Genomic DNA, 24,177 nt, shown 5'->3' on the forward strand with positions numbered 1-24,177 from the left:
TTTGTATATTTATTTAAATTTGTAGTATTCTTTACAGTTGTATTATATGTTTTGGATGTTAATTTATTTGCCATTCAGGCATCGATCTTAGCCAAAAACTTGACTTCTCCACAACTTATATATATATTTCATTTTGGCAGAAGTTAATTTTTACTCCCAAATTTTATTAATTTTTGTAGTGCAAAATGTTAAGCAGGTTAAAGGTTCTGACCCTACAGTTTAAGCAAACATTCATGAGGATTAAAACGCGAATCGATCGATGCCTGATTTTCTGTGCACTAAATTCCACAGCCGACGAACTCTGATAAATCATTCTTTCTTGTTTTTCTTTATATGGCATAACAATGACTCCACATGGAGCGTTTAATACCAATTTAATTGAAATGTCTTCGCCGTATTTGTTTTATAAGCATATTTCCTAAATATTATTTTAAAATCGTACAAAAAAATACTATGATAAGCTTGCAATTTTACAACACTTTACAACATTTTAATGCAGGTTAGCGCAGTTAAGCCTTTGTGCAAGCCATCGCACTCTTAGAAACAGATAAAATGAAAAAGACGGGAATACAACCTCGGGAATCGAAAATTTAAATAACCTTAAAGCCAGGCCGATATTTTAATACATTAATAATGATAAGTTCCGACTTAAAAACTACATGCAATAGAAATAAGACATTTGGGAAAGTTTCATCCAGAAAGCTTTGAAATTGAGAGACCACTAGAAGTAGAATTGAACAGAAGGAATAATAATATAATATAATAAATGTACTTTCTAGTACTTTCCCATTCTCTGCAATGTGAACTTTTGACTACAATTAGAGTACAATCTGCACGGGTATAAAAAGGTAACTAGTTTTGGAAACCTTAATATTAAAACTCAGAAGCTTTTAGATTAGCACATGTCACTTTGAAATTGGGTTGATATTCATGGGCAATTTGAATTAGCTAACAAAAAAAAAACAATCAATTGTCCAACATTAAATTATAAAAGCCAATCGGAAACATATAAGTAGTTCAAAAGTGTGTAAGGAAATTGACCAAACTTAAAAATGTATATTTATGTGGATACCTTTGCAATTCTTATATAACCCAAACTCCTTATATCGCCACAAGTACTCTAATGCACCTTACATTCGTGGCAAATCAAACGACTGAAAAGTAACAATATAAACGATAAGTTTAGTGTCTTCACTATTAAGAAATTCTTACATAACCCGCACCGAGTGCGTGTGTGGCAAGGGTGTGTGTGGCACATTCGCTCGGCCTAATTGACTGCATTATTTATGAGATGCGCCGAGGACATGGGATCGGGACAGGAACTACAGTGGACATCCCGAAAAGGGGTTGACATATGGGGGGGCACTCGTAGTGCTCAATCACTGGGGGGAGGGGGTGGGAGGTGGTGGTCAGTGCTTCCAGAAGTCCAAGATGTGGGTGCTGGGATTACACTATTTCGTCTTTTTTCCAACATTAAATATTCACGAACTCAATTTACTATAACGGAATGTTGCTGCAATCCTTTGTGCCTTGCTCAGAAGCAAGTGAATCTTACATTGTACAAAAAAGACTGTCAGTTGGGTTTCTCTGATTTAAAGAAAAAATCAGATAGTTTGTGACTGGTTTTATAAACAAATATAGTTAAAAACTTTTAAGCTAAATAAATAATGTGGGTTCATCTAAACGAGGTTACTTTATATGTTTAAAAAGGAAAACAAAGTGTCCACAAAAATGGGTTTGTCGCTGAAAATCTCAATTTGAAAACAATTGTCTAGGTTTAACCCACCTAAAACTTCTGGAAACATCAATGCTGACATAAAATGTTGTAATGTAACGCCTCAATATTTTGATGAGTGTAATAGCCTTGTACTGGGACTCGGCGATTGATTTGCGAGGCAGTCAAAGTAGTGAGGTCATTAATTAAATGGACAGTTTTGGGTACATGTGCCGTCCCTCTTGGTGGCAACAGAATCCTTTGTCAATGCCCCACACTCAATCTATGTGTGGCTGTGTAAGGTGCCATTCGACGAGATCAGAATCGCATCAAGTCCAGTCGCACATTTGTGATACACAGCTCTCTTCGCGCCGCGTGAATCTCGTCCTGGACGGGGAAAAATAAATTACTTTAAACGGTTCCGAATAGCAAATTGCTGATTGTCATTTCAAAAGCCACACATATCAGTGTCAATGACTGGGACCTGGAGCCTGGGACTCAACTGCGAATGGGACTGCGACTGCGACTGCGAATGGGACTGGAACTCTGGGTCTTGAAGATTATGGCCTGGGTCTGGAAGATTGGGAACCGGACGCTGTGTGTGTGACTGAGCGAACTTTAAATGACGAATGACCACAGCAAAACGCAGAGTGAATCGGGATCACAAGATGTGGGGCCAGAACGGCAATAATACGAGCCTGGGACGACGATTCGCGGGAATTGAGATTGGGATGAATTTTTATAATTGAGCCGAGCAGATTTTTTAATCCCTTTCTTTGCTCCGCTGCTAGTTTCGTTGGGGCAATGGAGTTCGCTCGCAGGGGAGCCCCTCTTTATCGGGTCAAGAAATCGGAAATTGGAAATAACTTTAATCGATTATTAAACTATTCAGGAATATTCCTCTAAGTGTGCAAATCGGTGTGCAGTGTGTACGAAGTTGTGCTGTGCAAATGGAGCTTTTCTTGGTTAACTAGTTTACATTTAGGCACAATTACACGATTTATTTGATATAGTTAGTATCATGACGCTTAATATATTGAATTTCATGTAAAGTAAATTAGATAACTTTACATTAACATGTTTTCGGTAATTAGTAAAGTGGTTGATTTATTTATTTATTAAAATTGTATTCCTTTACAATATTTGTTCATTTTGGCTATGTATTTTGGCTGTGTTCTTAATAAGTATTTCGTTTGTTTTCAAATTGTGAGCTTGAGTTGGTTTGGTAGATGATTTCAAAGTTGAATAGAATATAAAAACAATTTTCCCGGAGAGCTTGTACGTATTAAGTACGTATACTAACAGATAAATCGAATTAATTCAAACAAATACTTAAATTTGATGATCGGTGCAGGTACGAACTTTCAAATGAAATATTTTATTTTATCTCTCTCAAGTTGAGATCCAGTTGAGATCATTCTTTTTGGCTGCAGAGAAATCAATGGCTTCGCCCCAGATTGACTGCAACTATTCCAGTGGGTACAGTAAACTACCGCCATTGCTCTGAATTATTGACATCTGGTCCCATGCCATCAATCTCGCAGAAGATTATAAGGACTCTTGGTGTTGTTGCTGCTGTCGTTGCTGTTGCTGCTGCTGCTGTTGCTGTTGCTGCTGCTGCTGTTGCTGTTGCTGCTGTTGCTGTTGCTGCTGTTGCTGCTGCTTCTGAGCCAACCTTCTATCACACAGGTACACTGCATTCGTGGAGCTGCAACTTTAGCCCCGGCCAAAGGCAATTTCGCCGTCTGACCATCGATCCCTTCTGTTGAAGCCGCATGCGGTGTGCAGTGCACTACACTACATACACTGCACTACACTATGCCCCATGCCATACCATTCGTATATGGGAGTTCGGTTGACGATGCTGCCAACGTCAATCGCCGGACTTCAGCTGGATGTTGGGGCGGTGGAGACTGCGGACTGTGGACTGCGGACTTCTGACTCCAGACTGCCATCGTATCGAGAGCGTGTAGCGAAATTCGTGCCGTGACCGCCCCTTTCAATTCTGTATTATCAGATTAGCTTTTTTCATAAGCCATTTGTTGCTGCAGTTTTAGTTGCTGCAGCAGCCGCTGCAGTAATGCTATTGACCGCCAGCATTAAATTACGATTGGGAGTCGTGGCAGCCGGCCAGAGATGCCTATGATGCCCATGCCGATGATGACACTGCTCGTTTACGAGAACTCTGGGCTGTGGTGTGCGTTGGGCTTTGGCTCTGGCTTTGGCTTTGAATGCGAATTAGAGCCGGGTTAACGTTCACTCCACGACAGGTGCACTTAAGAGGCAGTGAGGCCAGGCCAGGACAGGACGGGACAGGCCAAGACAAAACAGAATCGAAGCGAATCGGTATCTGGTATCTGGAAGCGGAGCTTGTGTCCGGGCTGAACCCACTCCCGCGATCCATCAAAATATACTTATTCCCCGCCCCGGGCCTCCTTTCAGTTGACTCCTAGGCAGGAAGGCCAACCAAACCACCTTGGCAGAATTTTAATTTGGGAGGGTGGACACACGTAGTTCGAGCCATTTTGACCAGACTCAATTCCACCCAGAGCACAGATAGTTTGGGACTCACTTGACTCACCTTATTTAATACGGCCTTATGCAGCGCTGCTTTGACTATTCCAAAATATTTGTATAGATTTTTAGGATTTCCTTGCCAATAAACTTACCAACAAACACAAGACTAAGCTTCTGCAGATGAACTCCCATGCGGGCCTCAACAATTTTGGAAGGCAAACCGTATAGATATGCGTTTCATTACATCTATTATCTACTAGATCTTTAAAAAGGGAATTTATTTAAAGTTTTTTTATTGATTGTTTGTATTAAAAATGGATACCAAGATACATACCGATTTAAGAAACAAACCCCATATATTGTCCTTTTTGCATAAATATGGGTACAGCTAATTTCCAGATGTCAAATACAATGTTGGTTATCTTATATCGGGAAATAGGATCCTTTTTATTCGAATTGTTTTCTGGTCATTGCTGGCACTGTGTTTTTTTTACCTAAACTGCTACTAGACTTGATCGCTTATTATTATTTCTGCGATACAAACTAAACTTATACTATACTTAATCGCTTGATTATTTCTGCGATACAAAGCTTAATAAAATAAGATTAAAGTGATAAAATATTTAATAGAACTTGTTGTTGTGTTTCAATACAAAATACATAGGAAAAGCATGTGCCATTTTATATTGTTGTTTCAAAAACATGCCATTGTCGATCGAAATATAGCCGTTCTTCAGTAGAAACCTTCTTTGCAGAGCAAGTTATATAGATTGTTTAAAATGCTAAATTGGGATAAAACTCCATTTTAGTTATATAATTCTGCAATATTCCCCTTTTAAGAATAGTTGTATAAGACTCAAGGAAATGTAGGAGCCATTTAAAGGAATACATGGCCGTGCCTTGTGTCTGCTGGCTGTTATTGTTGCAGCCCTTGCCGCTTGTTTTCTGCGTGTCCGCTTCAGGCTCAACGATAACATTGTGGCAATTTTATTTGCCACAATCTGCTGTTTTGCCTCGTAGAGCGGGCTCTACCGGGCGCCAGGAGTCAGGACACGGAGTCGGAGTTGGAGTCGGAGTCGGAATACAGCAGTGGCACAGACAGGGACCCAAGCCGAGTTGCAGCCAGAGACCGAGTCCTGGCAACAGGAAGGAAGAGAGCGGATTTCAGCGGAAGGAAGCACTAAAATGTTACTTTAAATAAATTGCAGCACACCACACCGAGTAAAGGCGAGTCGAATAGAATGGAGTAGAGGCGAGTCGAGTCGAGTCGAGTCGAGGCTCGGCTCTGCTATTTCCTAGACCCAAGCTCCTGCCGCCTTCTCGAAGGGGAGGTCATTGAAATGGCTATGACTATGGCTGTGACTATGGCTGTGCCGGTGGCAATGGCGTATGGCAGGGCATACTGTGCCACCAGGACCAGTTACTGGGGTTGGCAGGGTGCGACATGGCCAACCACACACGGATGGCACCCATATATCCACAAGATACGAGCACACCTTACGACCGGCCTGCATGTGCAGATACTGGCATACTAGCTGCATTTATTTATTTGGACACTGACGCCCTCGCAGCCAGGGCAGCAAAATTTACGAGCTTCCCTTAATCGATCTAAAATTAAACGGCTTGCTGGAATCAACCCTTTGCGGCGGGAAACCACGGACCATGCACCACCTCCATGCATTTTGGCTATCTGCAATCCTAATTGTTATCAACAATTTGCCATTCTGCTTCCACAAAACTATCCTTCCAAAGTGCTCAAGTTCATCGGGTCAACTTATTTTTCCCCGTCCTTCTCATAATTTGTTTTAAAATATATATGTAAAAATATTGTACATTTGGTTTTGTCGTAAATAGTTAAAATTTGTGTATCTGGTTAACACATCTTTTTCTATTTACTACAAAAAAAAGCAGTTTTAAAAGTGCTATATTTACGACTTTTTATGACTTTTACTGAGATGTGGAAAAGTTATGACGACCGCCTTTTAACGTTCAAAATTTGTTTATATACTATATTTTTTTAATGTTCTTAATCGTATCTGGTTTGATATAAACCAACAAATAGGGTATTATACTATTTTATAAATAAAAGTTGGTGGGAGTCTTTTCACTGTAACTATTTTTCCTATAATTGCAAGGGTTTATAAATTTCGGCTCAAATAATAAGCTTTATTTCTTTTCATAGTTAAAGCTAAATTCCTTATATTTTGTTTGTGCCGAGAATGGTTTACAAAAAAAAAATTATTTAAAACTGATTGTGTTAGTAAAACGGCCAGGCACTTTGATTGCCGGGATCAACATCCAAAAAAGTTATTTCTGCTCCAACATAATAATAACTTCTCTATTTTGTAATCAACTGATAATATAATAGTTGATAACACATAATTTGTACTATCTATATTTCAAAAACTCCTAAATTTGGAGAATTTGATAAATTAAAAGAGAATTGCTGAGATAGTATAAGAGGAAATGAGACGACTTTTTAATATGTTAAATTTTCGTTGTATATGGATATAAATATTTTATTTACAAGTAATGGTAAATCAATTGTTACTCAGGGTTTTATCCGAAATTGCTGAGCACTTTTATGAATTATTATGTGTAATTCATTCCGGAGACGAATAACATAAGGATAAAAGTGGTGGTCTGATGCGAATAATCGTATTCTAATCGAGACAATGTTTTTATTCATTTGCGAACCAGCTACGTTTAGCAAGTCTAATAAATACTTGGGCTTCAATTGGTTTATTATACATTTGAATAGCTTATTATCAAAGACCAATATAATTATATTGGTCTTTGGTATTATCATGTCGATCAAAAGTTTTCAACGCAGATTTTCGACCCTATAAAGAATATATATTAATGAATCTCGGAAACAATAAGACCTAGAGATTTGAGATTGAAAACGCAGACATAACACATATGAAGTATTATTCAGAAGTTCGCCACGCCCCCTGCAACGCCCATACATCGCTAAATTCCGAAGAGATGTGGTAAAGACAAGTATAGAGCTTACGGTATGGTCGGTGAATAAACATGCAAAATCGATCTATTAATTTGATTAGTTTTTATGAATTTAAGTTTGTTTTATATCTTCACGTATTTAAAAAACAAAGTTCACAAATTTGGGAGAGCGGGACAGAGCGAACGAACTGTTTGCGGGGGCGGGAGTGCTGCTCGCTTTTGACATCTAGTGTTGACACTGCAGTTCCGCAGATGGCGCCACCTAAAACTGTCAAAATGTGCCATCACCCAGATTAATTATCGTTTAATAGTGAATTCCATAGGATTAGTGATTTGTCAAGTATGTATATGTCCTACTATAATGAAGATAAACAGCAGAATGGGCAAAATTGGTCGGTATTCAGTTAAACTGCCTTCCAAGTTTTTGAAACTATCACGTCGTCTGATTTTTGTTTGTGAACCAGGCTTTCTTATGTTTTTTGTTTTATTTAAGCAAAATTTATAATCATAAATGCAAATTGATCATCCAACTACAAACGCGTTAAGGTCAAAGAGAAGTTGGGAGTAGTCAATGTCTATAAAGTCAGGTCACTTAATATAAATATTGGAATGGTCATTTATTTTATTATACGCCATATGATAAAATCATAGTCATTTACAGTGAAGAAATCAAGTAGGGTGTAGCTCATCAATTTTCATTGATGATGATTAACTTTGCGAATTAACGTGACAAATGTTCAAACAAAATTTTCAATTCCTAACCATTCATATGCTATTCGTACTATAACTCTCGAGAAACAAGACATTTGAACTTATCAGACTTTTATTGACAAATAAATTCTGTGATATAAAGGGCTGACCATGCACTACGCATTCGCGTTTTCTCCAATTTTTGACCATCCCATAATGGGAACCCCCATCCCTGATAATCAAACAAATGGAACCTCCATAATAAATGGAGGTGAGAACAGAGTGTTTCTCGTTTTTAATTTGTGGTTTTTGTGATTTTTCTTAGTACCGACGTGTTTTGTTTTTAAAATAGTGTCGTGTAGAGCTCATTACGAAGTGCAACCCGTCCATATATACTGAAAGTTTCCACAATTTATTGCATCCCTAACCAACCCAAGTACAAAAAAGAGATTTAAGAATTTTCAGATATTTTATTGCAAACATATATAGCTTAAATATGAGTTGAAGGTATTTGTCTGGTTACTGTTTCAGAACTAACTAACCGACTACATAATTACTTTAGGATTTCTTGTAATAAAAAAAAACAACAAAACTCTTTCGATTTGGATCATGAGGACTTTTAATGAGTGATCCTGGGAGACCCAGTTCGGTAAACGGCAATCTGCAATCAGCGATCTGCAATCAAATTTTGTTCGTTCCTTATATCAAGCGCTTCGTCGTTGTTGACTCATTCTATTTGCATCGGCACTGCCATCGGCATATCATATACAACACACTTAATATTTCAGTTAGAATAAAAAAAAAAATTACTCACGATACCAGTAGGCGCTGCTTAGTGGCTATTAACTTACATAATCGAGTATCACTAACAATATGTATCGTTATTTATTTATTTAGTACTTGTTATTTCTTTGCCATTTATAAATTCTCTACAACACGACGCTTGTACACAGAACATCAGTTTTCATAAGTACAATTTAAAAAAAAGGGACTCATATATATATATATATATATTGTATGTATATTTAAGTATAGAAAAAAAAAATGCTAGTTGATCCATCTAATATTTTATTTTAGCATTAGCCTAAGTGAAAGTATTTTCGTATTAATGAGCGGCAGACGAACCAAGACCCTCGCGATCCTCGATCCTCGATCTTCGATCCTCGACGTGACCATGAGCAATGCATCTATATCTATGTGTGGTGTACATCTGCATCTGACTTCCAAAGTGTGTGCGCTGCATGACATGAGGGCTCTTAGTGATAAAATGCCAACGCCTTGGCATAGTACGAGGTACATGGTCATGATATGCGATCGGGGCTCTGCCGCTGACCCGCCTCCTCCACGCCTCCGCCCACTCCGACGCCTACGCCCACGCCCACGCCAATGCCCATGCCCAAGGCCGCCTCCACGGGATGCGGATGCGGATGCGAGTGCGGATGCTGATGCTGATGCGGATGCTGATGCGGATGAATGCAGTCCGGGGAGCCGGACCGCGAGCGGGACCTCTTCGACGCCGACGGCGGCGGCGTGACCGAGTGCTGGGAGTTCGAGTCGGAGGAGGTGCGTCTGCAGAACTGGCCCAGGCCACCCAGTCCGGCGGACCCGGCTCCGGCGGCCAGCATGTGGGGCGTCAGCTGGGGGAAGCGGGGCAGGCGCGGCAGGCCGGCGAACAGCAGCGGACTGGCGCCGCCGTGGCTGAGCAGCAGGCGGGGATTGGGGGCGGAGCCGTCGACCAGCGGATAGGCGTGGCCGTGGCCCACTGCGAAGCGGTGCTGCAGCGCCTCGAAGCAGAGCGGCACGTTCAGCCCGTGGGCATGGGCTCCAGCGCAGATGCGTGCGAGGATCTCCGCCTGGATGCTGCCCACCGCCGGACCCACGCCCACGCCGCCGCCCATGCCAGCGGATGAGCCGACGGCGGTGGAGTGGCCAAAAGCACCGCCTCCGCCGCCCTTGTTGTTGTTCAAATTGAGACTCATCAGCTCCAGCAGCGGATCCGTGGGCAGGCCGGGTGCGTGGAGCAGCCCGTGGTCGTCGCTGGTGGACAGCAGCTTGCGGTGCAAGTTGAGGTTGGAGCTGTGCCGGTCGCGGCTGCGTTTCGAGGGGAAGGCGGCGTTGCAGCCGTCGATATTGCACTTGTGGTGCAGCTTGAGGTGCACGCTCTGGTGGTGCGTCTTCAGGTGGAAGTGGTTCTGGAACACCTCGCCGCAGGCGGTGCACTTCAGCGGGTTCTCCTTGTCGATGGGCACCTCGGGCACCTCCGTTTCCGGCTCGGGTTCTGGTTCCGGCTCCGGTTCGGGCTCCGTTTCCGTTTCCTGTTCCTGTTCCTGCTCCTGATCCGCTTCCCGCTCCTCCAGCTCCTCCAGTGCACCCAATCCGTTCCCACTCTGCCGGCGCACATTGTTGTTGTTGTGGTTGGCAGTCTTGGCGCTAGACTCCTCCGCCAAGGACTCCTCATCGCCGCCCATCAGCTCCTGCTTGATGCGCACATAGCGATTCTCGTCCGCCTCGTAGCCAATCTCCTCCAGCGGCTCCAGCTTGATGGCGGCCGCTGCCCGGGAGAGATCCAGAGTGGTGTCCACAGCCTCCTCCGCCTCTGCATCCGGCGCCTTGCCAGCTGACCTCGTCTCCTGCTCCTCTCCCTCTCCCTCCTCCTCTCCTCCCTGCTCCAGTTTGAGCTGCGGGTCCGGATCGGGCTCCTCCTCCTTCTCCTGCTCCTGCTCCTGATCCTGCTCCGTCTTGATGCAGAGACCCACCGGCCTGAGATCACCGTACGGCGTGAGGGGTGGCGAGGGTATCGACTTGGTGGACTCGCCCACCTCCGTTTCTTTGGCGGATGCGGCGGCCTGCGCGGGCAGACGCACCTTCTTTATGGACAGATCGGCGGCCACGTCGTAGTCCACCGAGTTTTCGCCGGAGTTCTCGTCCGACTGCACCGGACATCGCACTGGGTTCTGGCTCTTGCGCTTTCGCTTATTGGCCGCCATCTGGGCCAGGGCGTGGGCATGGGCGTGGGCGTGGGCCTGGGCATGGGCGTGGTCATGGGGGTGGGCATGGGAGTGGGCGTGGGCGTGGGAGTGGGCATAGGAGTGGGCGTGCGTGTGGCACTCCTCGAGGCCGGACTGAACGGCCTTGCCCGGACTGGGTTGCTCTTTGGTTTGACTCAAACTAGACACCGCGGACGTGGAGCGCTCGTCGCTCTCGTCGTTCTCATTGTCGTTCTCGTGGTCCAGCGGAATGCTGATGCTGTCCAGCTCGTCGCCAACCACCACGATGCCATCGGGGTCATCGTCGTCGTCCTCCTCGTCAGCCTCGTCGTCGTCGTCGTCGCCGTCGCCGGCCATGTGGATGCCCACCTGCAATGGACAATGGGAAGCGGCAAATGTCAAAGGTCATGGAAGCACATCATTCGAAGCTCATTTTCATTGGATATTTATAGTTTTTGATACAAGACACTATAAGCGATTTTAAGCTATAATGTTGTCTCAATAAATCGGAGAGACATTTTAAAACATTAAATACAAAACTGGAACTGAGTAAAGGTTATTTCTTATAAGAGTGCATCTAATGCACTGAAGAACATTTATATATTTATATATTTTCGAATGGGTAAATTTGTTGTTTTTAACATTAAGCCTTCTATGTTTTTATTAAATGTCCTTACAAAATGATATCCGACAAGCTTTTAAAAACAAAAGTCATAAAGATAAACAAAAACATATTTTAAAAGTGTTTTTACAAAAGTGCCATAGAAATCTCTTCGTCACATTCTCATCGATGAAAAAGATTTATAAGACACCCACGTAATATTGTATTTTCCATTAAACATTCAAAAAATGTTGGTGACCCTTGACTTTTTTAAAGCTTGCCAAAAAAACGGTAGTAATAACAAAATTTCAATGAAGTATCCTCAACATACTGTAATGCGAAATGAAAATATAAAGTACATTCCAAGGAACATTAAAATTTGTATTTTTTGTCGTTCCTATGCCAGAAATATGATATACTAAAATAGTAATTTTGAAACCGTTAAAAAATAACCAGATCTCGGAGTATATGGGTTGATTTCCCATTTTCCCAATGTTAAAAAATACTATATTCTTGAGTATATGGATATATGATAAGAACAACAAAGTTTTTTTCCCGATTGATCCTATGGGAGCTATATGATATAGTAGGCCGATCTGGCCCGTTCCGCAACAAAAAGAAGACCCTTTTGAAAGTTTTAAACAAACTGTTTTATAATTGAGGTACTATTTCGCGTAGAAACGGACAGATGGACGGACAAACGGACATGGCTTAATGCTGAAACTGCGTTGCAAACTTTTGATTTTAATATCCTCCTCAAGGGTATAAAAATAGGTACTTGGTTAAAAATGAAAAAAAAAAGAATAGAAAAGCAAAAACAGGCGAAATAAGAATAACTACGCACCTCGAGGATCTCGTCGTCGTCCTCGTCCTCCGTGTGCTCGTTGTCCAGCGTCATCTTGTGCCGCTGTCCCTCGAAGCGGCCGGCGTCCAAGTACGACCGCTGCAGGTAGTCCTGGCCGTGCTTCAGCTCCAGGGCCCCCACCCCGCCGGCCGCTCCCCCGCCGCCCCCGGCGGACCCCGACCCGGCGCCCATCGCGTGGTGGCGCAGGTCCGGCGGCGGCGTCAGCAGCGGGAAGCTGCCGAAGGGCGCCAGTCCGGCCATGAGCCCGTTGGGCGTCTGGAGCAGGAGCGGATGTGGCTGGGCACTGCGGCCGTCGTGGGGCGAGATCTTGCGCCGCAGGTGCGGCGAGTGGAGCTTGGGATTCGGGTTGGCGCTGTGCCGGTTGCGGGAGCGGCGCGAGCTGAACATCATGCTGCAGCCGTCCACGGTGCACTTGTGCATCTCGCGCAGGTGCACCGCCGAGAAGTGGATCTTGAGGGCGCCCTTGTCGCAGAAGGTCTTCAGGCAGACGTTGCACTGCACCCGCTTTTTGCCCGTCACCGGGTTGATGAACTGGGTGCCCAGGTTGGCGGGCATGGAGCCCCACTGCCGCTTGTTCCCCCCGCCGGCGGCCCCGTTCCCGCCCGGCGAGTGCGTCTTCCGGCTGGCCCGCATGTTCGAGGACAGCGCCAGGCGGGTCATCCGCTGCGACCCGGCCCCGGAGTTGGAGCCCGAGTTGGAGCACGAGCCCGATCCGGAGGCGGATCCCGAGGCGGACCCCTTGTCGCTGCCCCGCTTGCCGCCGCACTCCTCGCCGGCGGCTCCCGTCCCCGATCCCGACCCCGCTCCCGATCCTCCCTGGTGCGGATGGGGATGGGGGTGGGGGTGCGGGTACTGGGCCACGCCCGGCGGCGGCGGTGACCGCGACTCGGGCGGCGGCGGTGGCGGCGGCGGCGGCAGGTGGTAGGCCATGGCCATCGCGTTGAAGAACTGGTTGCTGCGGTGCAGGTGGTGCTGGTGCTGCTGGTGCTGCTGGTGCTGCTGGTGGTGCTGCTGGTGGTGGTGCCCGAACTCCGTGGGACTCTGGGGCAGCGGCAGCGGACCGGCGAAGGCGCTCAGCGCGGCCGAGCTGATTTTGCGAAAGTCAAAGGGCTGCATGTTCTGTAGGTCGCTCAGCGGGTTCAGCGGATTGAGGGCGTTCAGGCTGTCCGGCGAGGCGCCGCTCCCGGATCCGGCGCTCCCGGATCCGCCGCTGTTCCGGCTGGCCGACAGCTTCTGCTGCAGCTGGCTCTGCAGGTGCAGCTGCGCGTGCGCCAGCTGCGAGAAGTGGGCGCTCATCGACTGCGCCGGCGACTGCGGCTGCGACTGCGACTGCGACGGCGGCTGCGGCGTCTGGCTGGAGCGGGACGGCGAGTGCTGCTGCTGCTGCTGGCCGCCGGCGCCCGCATTCAGGGCGAGGGGGTGGCGCAGCGGGAGCGCCAGGGGCAGCGGGTGGTGGTGCCCGTGCCCGTGGGCGTGCGAGTGCGAGTGCGAGTGCGAGTGAGACAGGGAGAGCGGCGGCAGGGGCGGCGAGCTGCGGCGGCTGGGGGTCATCACCATCGGACCGGACTCGGGACTCAGGTGGTCGTGGTCCGCTCCAGACCGCTCGTCGGCGGGAGGCAGATGCGGGGGAGTGGGTGGTGTTGCGGGTGCGGGTGCGGGTGGTGGCGCCGCTCATGGCCTGGCAGGGGGTGGCGGTGGGCGGCAGGTGTGGGCAGGTACGACCTCGACGGACTGACCGAGCCGCGGGCGGCCAGGCGGTGTGCTTCTGCGGCGCGACTGCTGGATTGCAGCTGAGGATGCGGACGAAAGTGCGGATGCTTTTCGTGGCCAATATTCATCAAGCGGCTTAGGAACGACAGTTAACCTTTGACCTGTGGACTTCTGCGATGCATGGGACTAGTTGCGGCAAGGTGATTCACTCGATCCGTGTTGTGTTTAGACTGCAAGAACGGAGAAAGTGGGAAAACAACTGTGAGAATGTGGCTATAAATGTCGGTAGAATACTTCAATGGAAATCGGTGATTTACTTTCTGCAGATCACAAACAATGTATTCAAAATATACATATATGATATAAATCTAAAATTAATTCTTCAATAAATGTATGTACTTATTTATCCAAATATAACCAATGAGAGCTATAGAATACAATACATATCTTACTCTTAATTCACTTCTGGCGATGGAAACACTAAATGGTAATGGAAAAAGCGCTCTTTCAGTTTTTGTTTTGTTCTCTATTAAAAATGATTTACATTTTATAGAAATTAAATTGATTATACCTTAAAATCAAAGCCACCTCAGATGAATTTTCGCTAAAAACTCTATGACTTCTTGTTTCGCAAGATTATGTTTAGACTTTTTATTCCACGGAATGTCCCTATTTACAATAATAGTAACACTTTAGTAGTAAGTATATTAATAATTAAATGCTAGGAAGACAAAATCAAATAAAGCCCAACGATTTTCAATAGACTTTGACTTTGTTCGATATCACTATCCATTATCTATTTAATTAGTATTTAATTAGTATCGCATTCGACACTCTGCCTCCATTTCATCTTTCGAATTGAAGGCGACGTGCAAACTGCTACATATTTATGCCGCCATAATTGGAATTAATTTTGGCCGACTTTGTGGTGACGGGGTGTGTGGCATCCGCACCTCAACATCGCCTCGCACAACTATCTTCCATCTCGGACATTGTCAAGGAGTTTCCACCGAAACCGCCTAACGAAGTGGCCACCCAGACCTCCCAGAAACACATCAGGGAACGCCGTGCATACACGAGTACAGATGATTATTGAAAATAAAAATAAGAATAATGATGTGACAAATTCTGAGTGGTCACTTCAATGTCTGGAGGGTCGGAGTCGGCGAGCAGAGGGACACTTGTAGACTGGTTGGATGGTTGGATGACTGGATGGCGGGGAGCTGAGGATCTGAAAAGCTGGAAAGCTGGAGAGCCCGGCGTGACATGACAATGTGCCGGTGTGCAGAAGACGCTCTTCGCGCTGTCGACCACGGCCACTTGAAGTCCCCATGTCACATTCTTCGGTGCCACTACCACACCACGACACACCACCACACACCACCACACAAGAGCCGATCTCGATGGCCAGTCAAGAAGAGCGAAGATCCAATACAATGCGATCCAATCCGACCCGACTAGATCCGAGTCCCAGTCCCAGTCCCAGTCCGACTCACAGCCGATCGTGATACTCAACTCCACTTCCATTTCCAACGAGATCGAGATCGAGATCGAGGCCGAGATCGCGATCGCGATCGCCATCATTACGCGACCTCTTGATGATCCGATGCTGATGAGTGGTGCCGCTTGCGACGAATACTTTGATTGACGAAGATCTGTGTTCTTCTACCTTTTTGATGGCCTCGGCCAAACCGCTTTGTACTTGGCACTCGTTAAGTACCTGAGTGTCCTGTATTCGCTGCATTGTATGTGGCACAATTACCTATTTAATGGCCTACCAATTTTCTTCTTTGAAAAAGAATTTCAATTCAACAACAAAAGTTGTCTTCTCGAAATAACAAAATAGCCTATGTATTGGGAAGCAATTTTCTTTTGGTAAATGACAATTATGGCAATGGAATTCCAGTTATGAAAGCTTTTACTCCTAGTATTACTTTTATTGTCATTATAATGCCTCGCCTGCCTTTGGACCCTGTGCCATTTGGCATCGGGGAACTTTGCATGATATATGTCATCTTGGCAAGTAATTTAAATGGTATACAAATTGTTTTTTAATTGCCACCTGTTCGGGCTGCAGTTGTAATGACATTTGTTACGATTACGCTTCAGTTCTGTGCCGTTCTGTTCTGTTCTGTTCGACTCTGGATAAGGAACTGGCATTGTCGTTTGCCGGCATTTAGCCCGGAGATGCACGACGCGACAGTCTCGTCAACGGCAGCTTTTAATTGCTCTCGGCTGATATTTAATTTTTCTTACTTATTTTGTTCGTGCATTTGTGATTTGACACGTTCCGAATCTCGCTTCTGACCAAACCAGTTTCCAGTTTCCCTCGGCATCGCAAGTGCGAGTGTGTGTATCTCAGTCTGAGTCTGAATCTCATTCTGAATCTCAATCTGAATCTATAGTATGAGTATGAGCCCATCTGCTGTGAGCACTGATTGCATAAAAGTGACAGTTTGCTGCGAGTGTTATTGGAGCTTTGTTGTCTGCCTATAATTAGGGTCCATAGTCCGCTTTTCAGCCTCAATTTCCCGACTGCGGAAGCAGTTCTTCTGCAACTTGAACTTGAATCCCTCATGTGCCCCATTTGTATTCTTTTACCACTTTTCCAACAAATATGACCTCAACTGGGTTAATTCAATTCTCGATGTCTTTCAAGGTTTTTAGGTAAGAATTTAAAAATGACTCTGTTTTTAATTCTTTAATCCATTTCATTGAGGTAATTATTAACAATATGTGGAGTATCAGACTTTACTAAATGAGCCATTGACTGTAGGTGCACTGTATCATATTTTATTTTGTTTTCAGATCATTCGTTGACTGATGCTTCACTAAACTTCGGCTCTGCAAAAACACTGGTCATACACATCTTCGTTAGCCTCAATCGATGCGGTTGGCCAATTTGTATCCCAAAGTTTCATCGGCATTTATGAAGCCAGTCTTGCCGGCCGACAGACGAGAATCTGTCCGAGATGAGGACTACTTTTAATTTCGGATTTCACATGAAACTCATTTTCGTCTCATAACAAAATTGCCGCTAAGCTGCGAGCTGCGAGATGTGAGATGTGCGCTGTTCGCTGTTCGCTCGTATCCCATCGAACAAAGGAGGAGAAAAATGGCATTCCAGACACCAATCATGATTATTATTGGCTTTATCGCATAGAATCGGCGGCAGCCGTCATAAGGCACATTTTCTTAACGCATTTCCGAAGCCATAAAGCAGCGGCCATAAACGCGTGTTAAAGTCGAACAGAACAACAGAAACCTCAGATGTCAACCATTAAACGTCCCGGCTTTCTCACAGAGACCCCAAAGATCCCACCGATCACAAAGACCCCGGTCCGAGGCCCTCTATTTTGTAAAAGTGTATTTATGAAACACATTAAAAGTGTCAACACGGCTTGCCGCACATGAGATATGTTTGGCAAGTTGCCGCAGGAGGAGGCAAACGCTGCGCAGCCTCTGTCATAGCCCCTCGATTTCCAGGTCTCCATTCCCATTCCCATCCCATCTCCATCCCTAACCCCATCTCCATCTCCAAGAGTCCCGCACCGTGGCAGTGGCACCACTTCAGTTCTGATTATGAACGCCTCTGAATCGGACCGACTGCCGCCGAACAGGGTTTAACAAAGTGATTCCAACAGAAACTGCGCTCTGTTCTCGTTTTGTTGTTTAATATGCAAATCCCCTGTGGGATCGTTGACGAAAGCCGCTGGTCGCCCCGCCGGCAAATAAGAAAACCAAAAGCCGCAGAGAGAGCGCCAACATCGAGCGGTGTTCAATGGCAGGACACGAACATGGACATGGACTCGGACTCCAACTTCAACTGCAACTCGGACCCAAATCAGGCACAGGAACAGGCTCTGCCAATGGCACTGGGCGACAAATGCAGAGAAAACATTTTCAAAATTTTAAATTAGGTTTTTGAAACTTATGAAGATAGGTCAGCTCATATTTAAAAGTAATATTATAATAGTATACTTTGCTCACAATCAGGAAATTGAAAATGATTTAAGAACATGAAAAAACATGATTTGAAAGACTATTTAAGTTTTAGTCACTTACTCAAATGATATGCGAGTTAACCAACGAAAAGCCGTTTAATGAAAATAAGTTAATCAGTAATCTCACTTTTTGTATAATACCCGTAATACAAAGACGATTTTGTTAAGGTTTTATTTAAATAGCTTTGAAACTGAGACACTTGCGAAGAAACGTACAGACTTATTTGGCTACTCGACTTGGCTGATGATCCAGATCAAGAAAATATATATACTTGTTCAATTGGTAGGAAATTTCTTCTTCACAGCGTTATAAGCTTCCTACTAAAATTATATTAATCTCCGCAAGAGTACAAAAACATAAGATATGTGTTTTTATGTTAGTGTTTCAGTTGTTCAAATAAATTGTCAAAATAAAGTTAAGATAAGCTTAACTTGTTCGGGAACAATGTGATGGTAATCTTACGATCGACCAATAAATGCTTTCACACAAATTGGTAATCGAGATCGACTAAAAGCCTAAATCTATTTACGATGTCCCTTTTGCCAACCAGTAATTTTTAGCTAGAACTTTGCCCTAGTTTTTAATCGGATAAACATATAAACAGAAAAGAATTGTTTTAAAACGCCAATTTACTAAAAACTTAACATGACATTCAGAAATACTAAACTGCAAAGAGGTTGCCACATTAAAACAAAGATTGACGTGTTCCGGAGCTAGCATTCAAATGCCTTCATATGAATGACCAGGTTTCATTAAAAAGCGAGAAATAACTCTATACTGGATTCCATCGACTAAGACATATAATTTAATTATTGCATTTTTACATACAGGACGATTTGGTTAGATTTAGTTAGTTCAAACTCATTCCACCGAAAATATAACAATTATACAATTGCTAAAATAAAAAAATCTTTCAATTGGGGTTTTTTTAACCTTTACCTAAATTTCGTTATGAAATTATAAAACAATTGACCTATTTTCTTTTGCCCTCTTATTAGAGGAAGCACTTTTGTTTATTTAATATACTGTAACGAGGTAGTATAAAATACCCGAGTATCAACTAACATAAAATTGCTTTAAATAAGCGTCAAGATAAGATTAAAGATTCAAAATCAAAACAAAGTTTACACAAACAATTGATATGTTGAATAGGTAGGCAAATATATAAAAATCATGAGAAAATCAATAGTCAAAAGGGGCCGACTATAATTTAATAGCTGTTCGCTGTTGCTGCTAAAATATGTTTTTTTGTTAAAGGTAAAGAAGTGCATAAACCATTTTACTCAAGGATTAAATCTATTTATAAAATATTATAGTGAATGTATTAGGCATTTGAAACGTGTAGTTGCTTTTTGAATTTTTTTACTATATTGAAGGTCAAATAAACCACTTGTAACTTTCACTTAACGTCAGGCTTCCAGACCTTAAAACCGTATTCTATGAATTGAAGTTTAGAAATGGTAACATCAATTGTATTTAACACCGACAGTTTTAGTGGTACAATGTACACTTACTATAATTCGCAGTAGAATTACTGTTGCTTACACTTACTTACAGTAAGCTCTTTAACCGTAAAATTAGTGGATATTAGCTGGCAGTTTGTTTCTGTGTACGCTCTGGCGCTACTTGGGACCTTTGCCGACTGTCGCAGCCGATCAGACGTGATGTTTGGGTCGGGCTGCCTGGCAGGGGTCCGCTCCAAATGCTCCAAGTGCTCCAAGAGCTCCAAGTGCTCCCCGGCTACCCGACTGCCCGACTGCCCGGCTCCCCGGAACCTCGACCTGGCAAAAGTCTGCCAGAATGGTCGTAATCCGGGGCTTAGGCTGTGTTTTAAGTGGATAGGTCGGTTAGCCCTCAAGCGCAGACACGAAGCCGCATCAACATCATCCGCTGGGAAGTGTGATGTTGGGGCTACTGGATCTATGGGCTTTCTGTGCAGCATCTGCGCATACCTCAACGAATATTACCCTCTTAATGGGAGCGTTTGGGCGGAAGAACCACCGATCTTTAGTGCGAGTTTGGGATCTCAAAAAAAGGCTGAATGTATTAGTCTTGTTGACAGATGAAAAACTTATTTAATGTATTTATTTTGGTTGATTTTATATTGTTTTCTATTGTTTGCTTTCTATACGAAATAAATAGTACATCAAGAATATGTTGTGAAAATATCAGGTAAACTCAAGTAAAATAGTCGGGTAGCAGTAGCAGAATCTTTAAGTGCGTTTTTCCCAAAAACTCTTTATGAAAGTATGTTATGTGTGATTTTAAAAGTGGTGCACACCTATCTATCGCCTAATTATGTCCTAGCTACATTTTAAGAATATTTGATTTTTAAAATATCTACAAATTAAATATATTAACGATTTATTTTTTGCAAGAATCGAATATAAAAACGGAATAGTCTTGAAGTGTTGCTTAATAAAACAATAGAATAAATCATCCATATTTGTGAAAAAAAAACGAAAAGTATGTAACAAAATAAATCGAAATTTGTCATCGATACCAGGGTACTTTTTTAGATAAATTCAAATTTGTCATCGATACTAGGGTACTTTTTTAGATAAATTCATGGACACTCGACACGGTTGGTAAGTCTACAGTGGTGCAACAATATTTGCCAAATGTTTTGTCCATCAATTGAGCAAATTCTCAGCACTTGGCTCCCTTATCGCCCGGCGATCGTCGAAGGGACACTCGCGATCTGGCCGCTTTTGTTTATTTACTTATCGGTTTCGGGGCGTCACCAAGATGATGTCCAAACTGCGACTTCAAATGCGGACGAGCCATTCAGGCCATTCAGGCCATCGCTCGCAGAGGCTTGGCCGTGGCATTTTTGGCCGAAGAGGTCCGCCGAAAGTGCGCCGAACTGATCGCAACTGAGCCACAAAAGCCATTCTTGTTTGTTGCCGGGAGCAAGAGCAGCGATTGATTGAAGGAAAGGCCAGGAGACTGGGCTCCGAATGGTGGCCACAGCCGCGGCTGAGAAACTATGGCTGAAACTGAAGCTGAACCTGAAGCCAAAGCCAAAGCCAAAGCCGATGATAAAACCGAACTGAGGCTGGGCGAGCGGCGGCTTTGTTCATCTGCTACAAGCATCGCATTTAATGAGATTTATATCAGTTTTTAATAGCTTTGTGACTCTATTGTGCTGGCCGTATCTAAAGCAAATCTGGAGTCATCTCGGCGGGCGATAGAGATATACAAATTAGTCTGCCGAGACGAGTGACCGGTATGAGGAAGTCAAGGAAAGCCATGTCTACTTACGTCTTTGGGGCCGTGAGCGTGGACGCAGACCGACTTCCTGAAGTGCGTTATATTGTATATATGTTGTATTATATGTTGGATATTGTATATAAGTCTCGCCTTGGCGGGTGCAGAGCAGTTCCACGGCAGATCTAAAAGAGGAAGGCGAAGAAAAGCGAGTGGTGAGCTATAGTCTAGGCCGATCACGATCTCACAACAAGTTTTGATGATTTGTGCCAACACATCCGTCAAAATGTCAAATTCTTGGGCACACATCAACAATTCGACACATTTCACACATCAATGCCAAAAAGCAAGTCTCTTAGCTCCCGAAGATCGATTCGGGATTGCCGCCAGTCAACGCTATTTGTGTTTTCCAACCCCTCCCCCGGACACGCCTCCCCCCTCGAGAAATCGTGTTAATTTAAATCAAATGACAAAATATAATAAACGACCATAAAATTTAATCCGAGTCTTTTCTAAAAAGGTACGAAAAATGTGCGAAGTGTCTCAGCACACAAAAGTCGTCGCATCGAATCAAGCCGACTAATGAACCTCCTTTTCTGAATAATACAGACCAAAGGGTTTTTTATTTAAAACAAATAATTGAGTTCGTATTGCAAAATATGCAAATGACTTTTAATACTCTAAAGCATCGGAGTTTTGTTCCCTTAATGTATAGCAACTTATGCTTACCCACAGCAAGGGAAAAGTTTCCACTTGGATAAAAACCGCAGATCAAATCATGTAGATCAGTTATGAGAGCATATAGTTAAAAAAAAACAGAAGTTCGCAAAAAAAAGGTATAAACTGTCATCCTCATACCATTTTATTGTTAAGTATAATTTTTGAGAAGTTATAATCTGGGGCCAATGTGTAATGATAACCTTTTTACTTCATTTATTTTCTTTACTGCACTTGACCTTCGTTATTATTCTTAAATTATTTTATTAAAATATCATCAAGAAAGAGTTACATAACAATAATGGGACACACCTCAAAAATAATAATGCAAACTAACCAATTAACAACGTACAGCAGTACTTGAAGTTTTTAAAACCCGGTTTATTTGAAAACAAATCGCGAAATTTGTACATATACTCGTAAACCTATTTTGGAATAGAGGAGGGATTTCTAAAGAACTTTATGGAAAGGGGACAAAGTGGTAGAGTGTTGTACACACGGCAAGACTGCGTTTGACACAAAAGCGTAAAAAGAAAACCAATTAAACAAGCTAATCATTTTATTGTCATTAGCACCGGCAACAACAACACTCACAAAGGAAAGAGAAGAAGACAAATTTAAACGGCTTATTAGCAGTACCATTTAGGTGTTATCGTCAGTTATGGCCATTGTGCGTTTGCCAAGGGAAACCAATGGCGATGGGTGTGTGAAATACTTGAGTACCCTACAAAAATGCTACGAGAGCTTATATCTATGAAAATTGATTACTCCATGTAGATTTTCCTGTATATAGATAACACTTTTATTGTAAGCTAACTCTCTGCGATTTGGTCCAAAGTGTAAATATATATATATATATATATAGAGCATGTAGAGTATTCCCTGCGTCGGCATTCCACCCTCAGACCTTCTTATTTACCCATCGTGTGGGCTTAAGTCTTGGACAGTTAACAGTTTTAACTACGCAAACATTGGTGCAACTCATTAGCGGAATTATCAGCTCCGAACACGTATTATATTTGTGACAGCAGCTCATGTCAACCAGGCAAATCAGCGGCATCGAATATATAGCATCGCCCTCTGTGTTGCATCATCTGAATGCGCATATAGTTTATACGGGCAAAACTAAAATATTTAAATTATTGTTCATGGAAGCAGACGACTCTCTTACATAATTAGGTACTATCCAGAAGTTAAAAGTACCCGAAAATATAATAACTGACTTTAAGTTTAAAACAGAAATCGGAAAAAACTAGTTGTGCGGCTGAAGTATTGATTGATTAATGAACTGCCATTTCGACTGAATATTTGATGCGTCCGGTGCTTTTGTTTCCCTTCTCGGTGGTTTTATCCTTGGCCGTAGCCTTCCTCCAGTCCTGATCCTTCCGCCCAGCACGACTGCTGCCGCCCCGTTGACAATGTAATTGAATCAATAATAAAATCAAAATGCTCGACGATGACAATGACACTTGGATTTCGAGTCCGTCTCCGTCTGGAAATGGACATGGACGAGGATTCGGAGACGGAGATGGAGATGGAGACCCCTGTCCATGTCTGTCTCGGCCTCCATGTCCGTGTTCGTTTCGCTGTCCGTGTCATCGTGTCATCATTTCAGCATTTCAGCACAGGGAACGGCAACGTCACCATCGCCGGCTCTTGAGAGTGAGCCGGACCCCCTTTTCGAATTCCACTGGGGATGGGTATGAGTATGGGTATGGGTATGGGTATTGGTTTGGGTATGGGTGTAGGCATTCAGATATACTCCACATATGCGTACACGGAGAGAAATACCACCCGTGCTCCACATCCAACAACGGAGTAGTTCCCAGCTGTTATATCAGCATAATAGTTCCTATACGATCGGAGTTCTGATCCGAGTCTTTTGTATTTGTGGGGCAAATGGTGTTTAAAGGTCTAAGCTGACATAAGCTGGAAATAATAAATTAAACCTATTCTTTTTTATAGTCCCCCTTTCTATCCTCCGCCCAAAAACGCTGATGAGATCTTAGAGAATTCTTTTGGGTATGCCGGATATCTCTTCAGAACTCCAAGCCGGTGTCGATTGTAGGTCATGAAAATGTCTATAAGCAGCCCGACACTGCAATAAAATGGCCTATGAACCACTCGGAAATCACACTGGAAACTCTGTGACACCGACGAGCGGCTTGGGTTTTCCGATATGGTTGTTGTCCCTCCG

The 24,177-nt window shown here is 43.7% G+C and overlaps 1 protein-coding gene across 1 annotated transcript in view; it reads right to left on the bottom strand.

Moving 5' to 3' along the window:
* Positions 1-8,335: 8,335 nt before the first annotated feature.
* Positions 8,336-24,177, bottom strand: part of LOC108038478 — a 40,175-nt gene continuing 24,333 nt past the window's right edge. Inside the window, 4 exon segments of the mRNA XM_044461080.1 lie at positions 8,336-11,241; positions 12,318-14,002; positions 14,005-14,278; positions 21,318-21,448. Coding sequence (XP_044317015.1) covers positions 9,187-11,241; positions 12,318-14,002; positions 14,005-14,176 — 3,912 coding nt within the window. The 5' untranslated portion in view covers positions 14,177-14,278; positions 21,318-21,448 and the 3' untranslated portion in view covers positions 8,336-9,186.

The sequence above is a fragment of the Drosophila rhopaloa genome, unplaced genomic scaffold (assembly GCF_018152115.1).
Source record: "Drosophila rhopaloa isolate 14029-0021.01 unplaced genomic scaffold, ASM1815211v1 contig_3, whole genome shotgun sequence".
Classification (NCBI taxonomy): domain Eukaryota; kingdom Metazoa; phylum Arthropoda; class Insecta; order Diptera; family Drosophilidae; genus Drosophila; species Drosophila rhopaloa.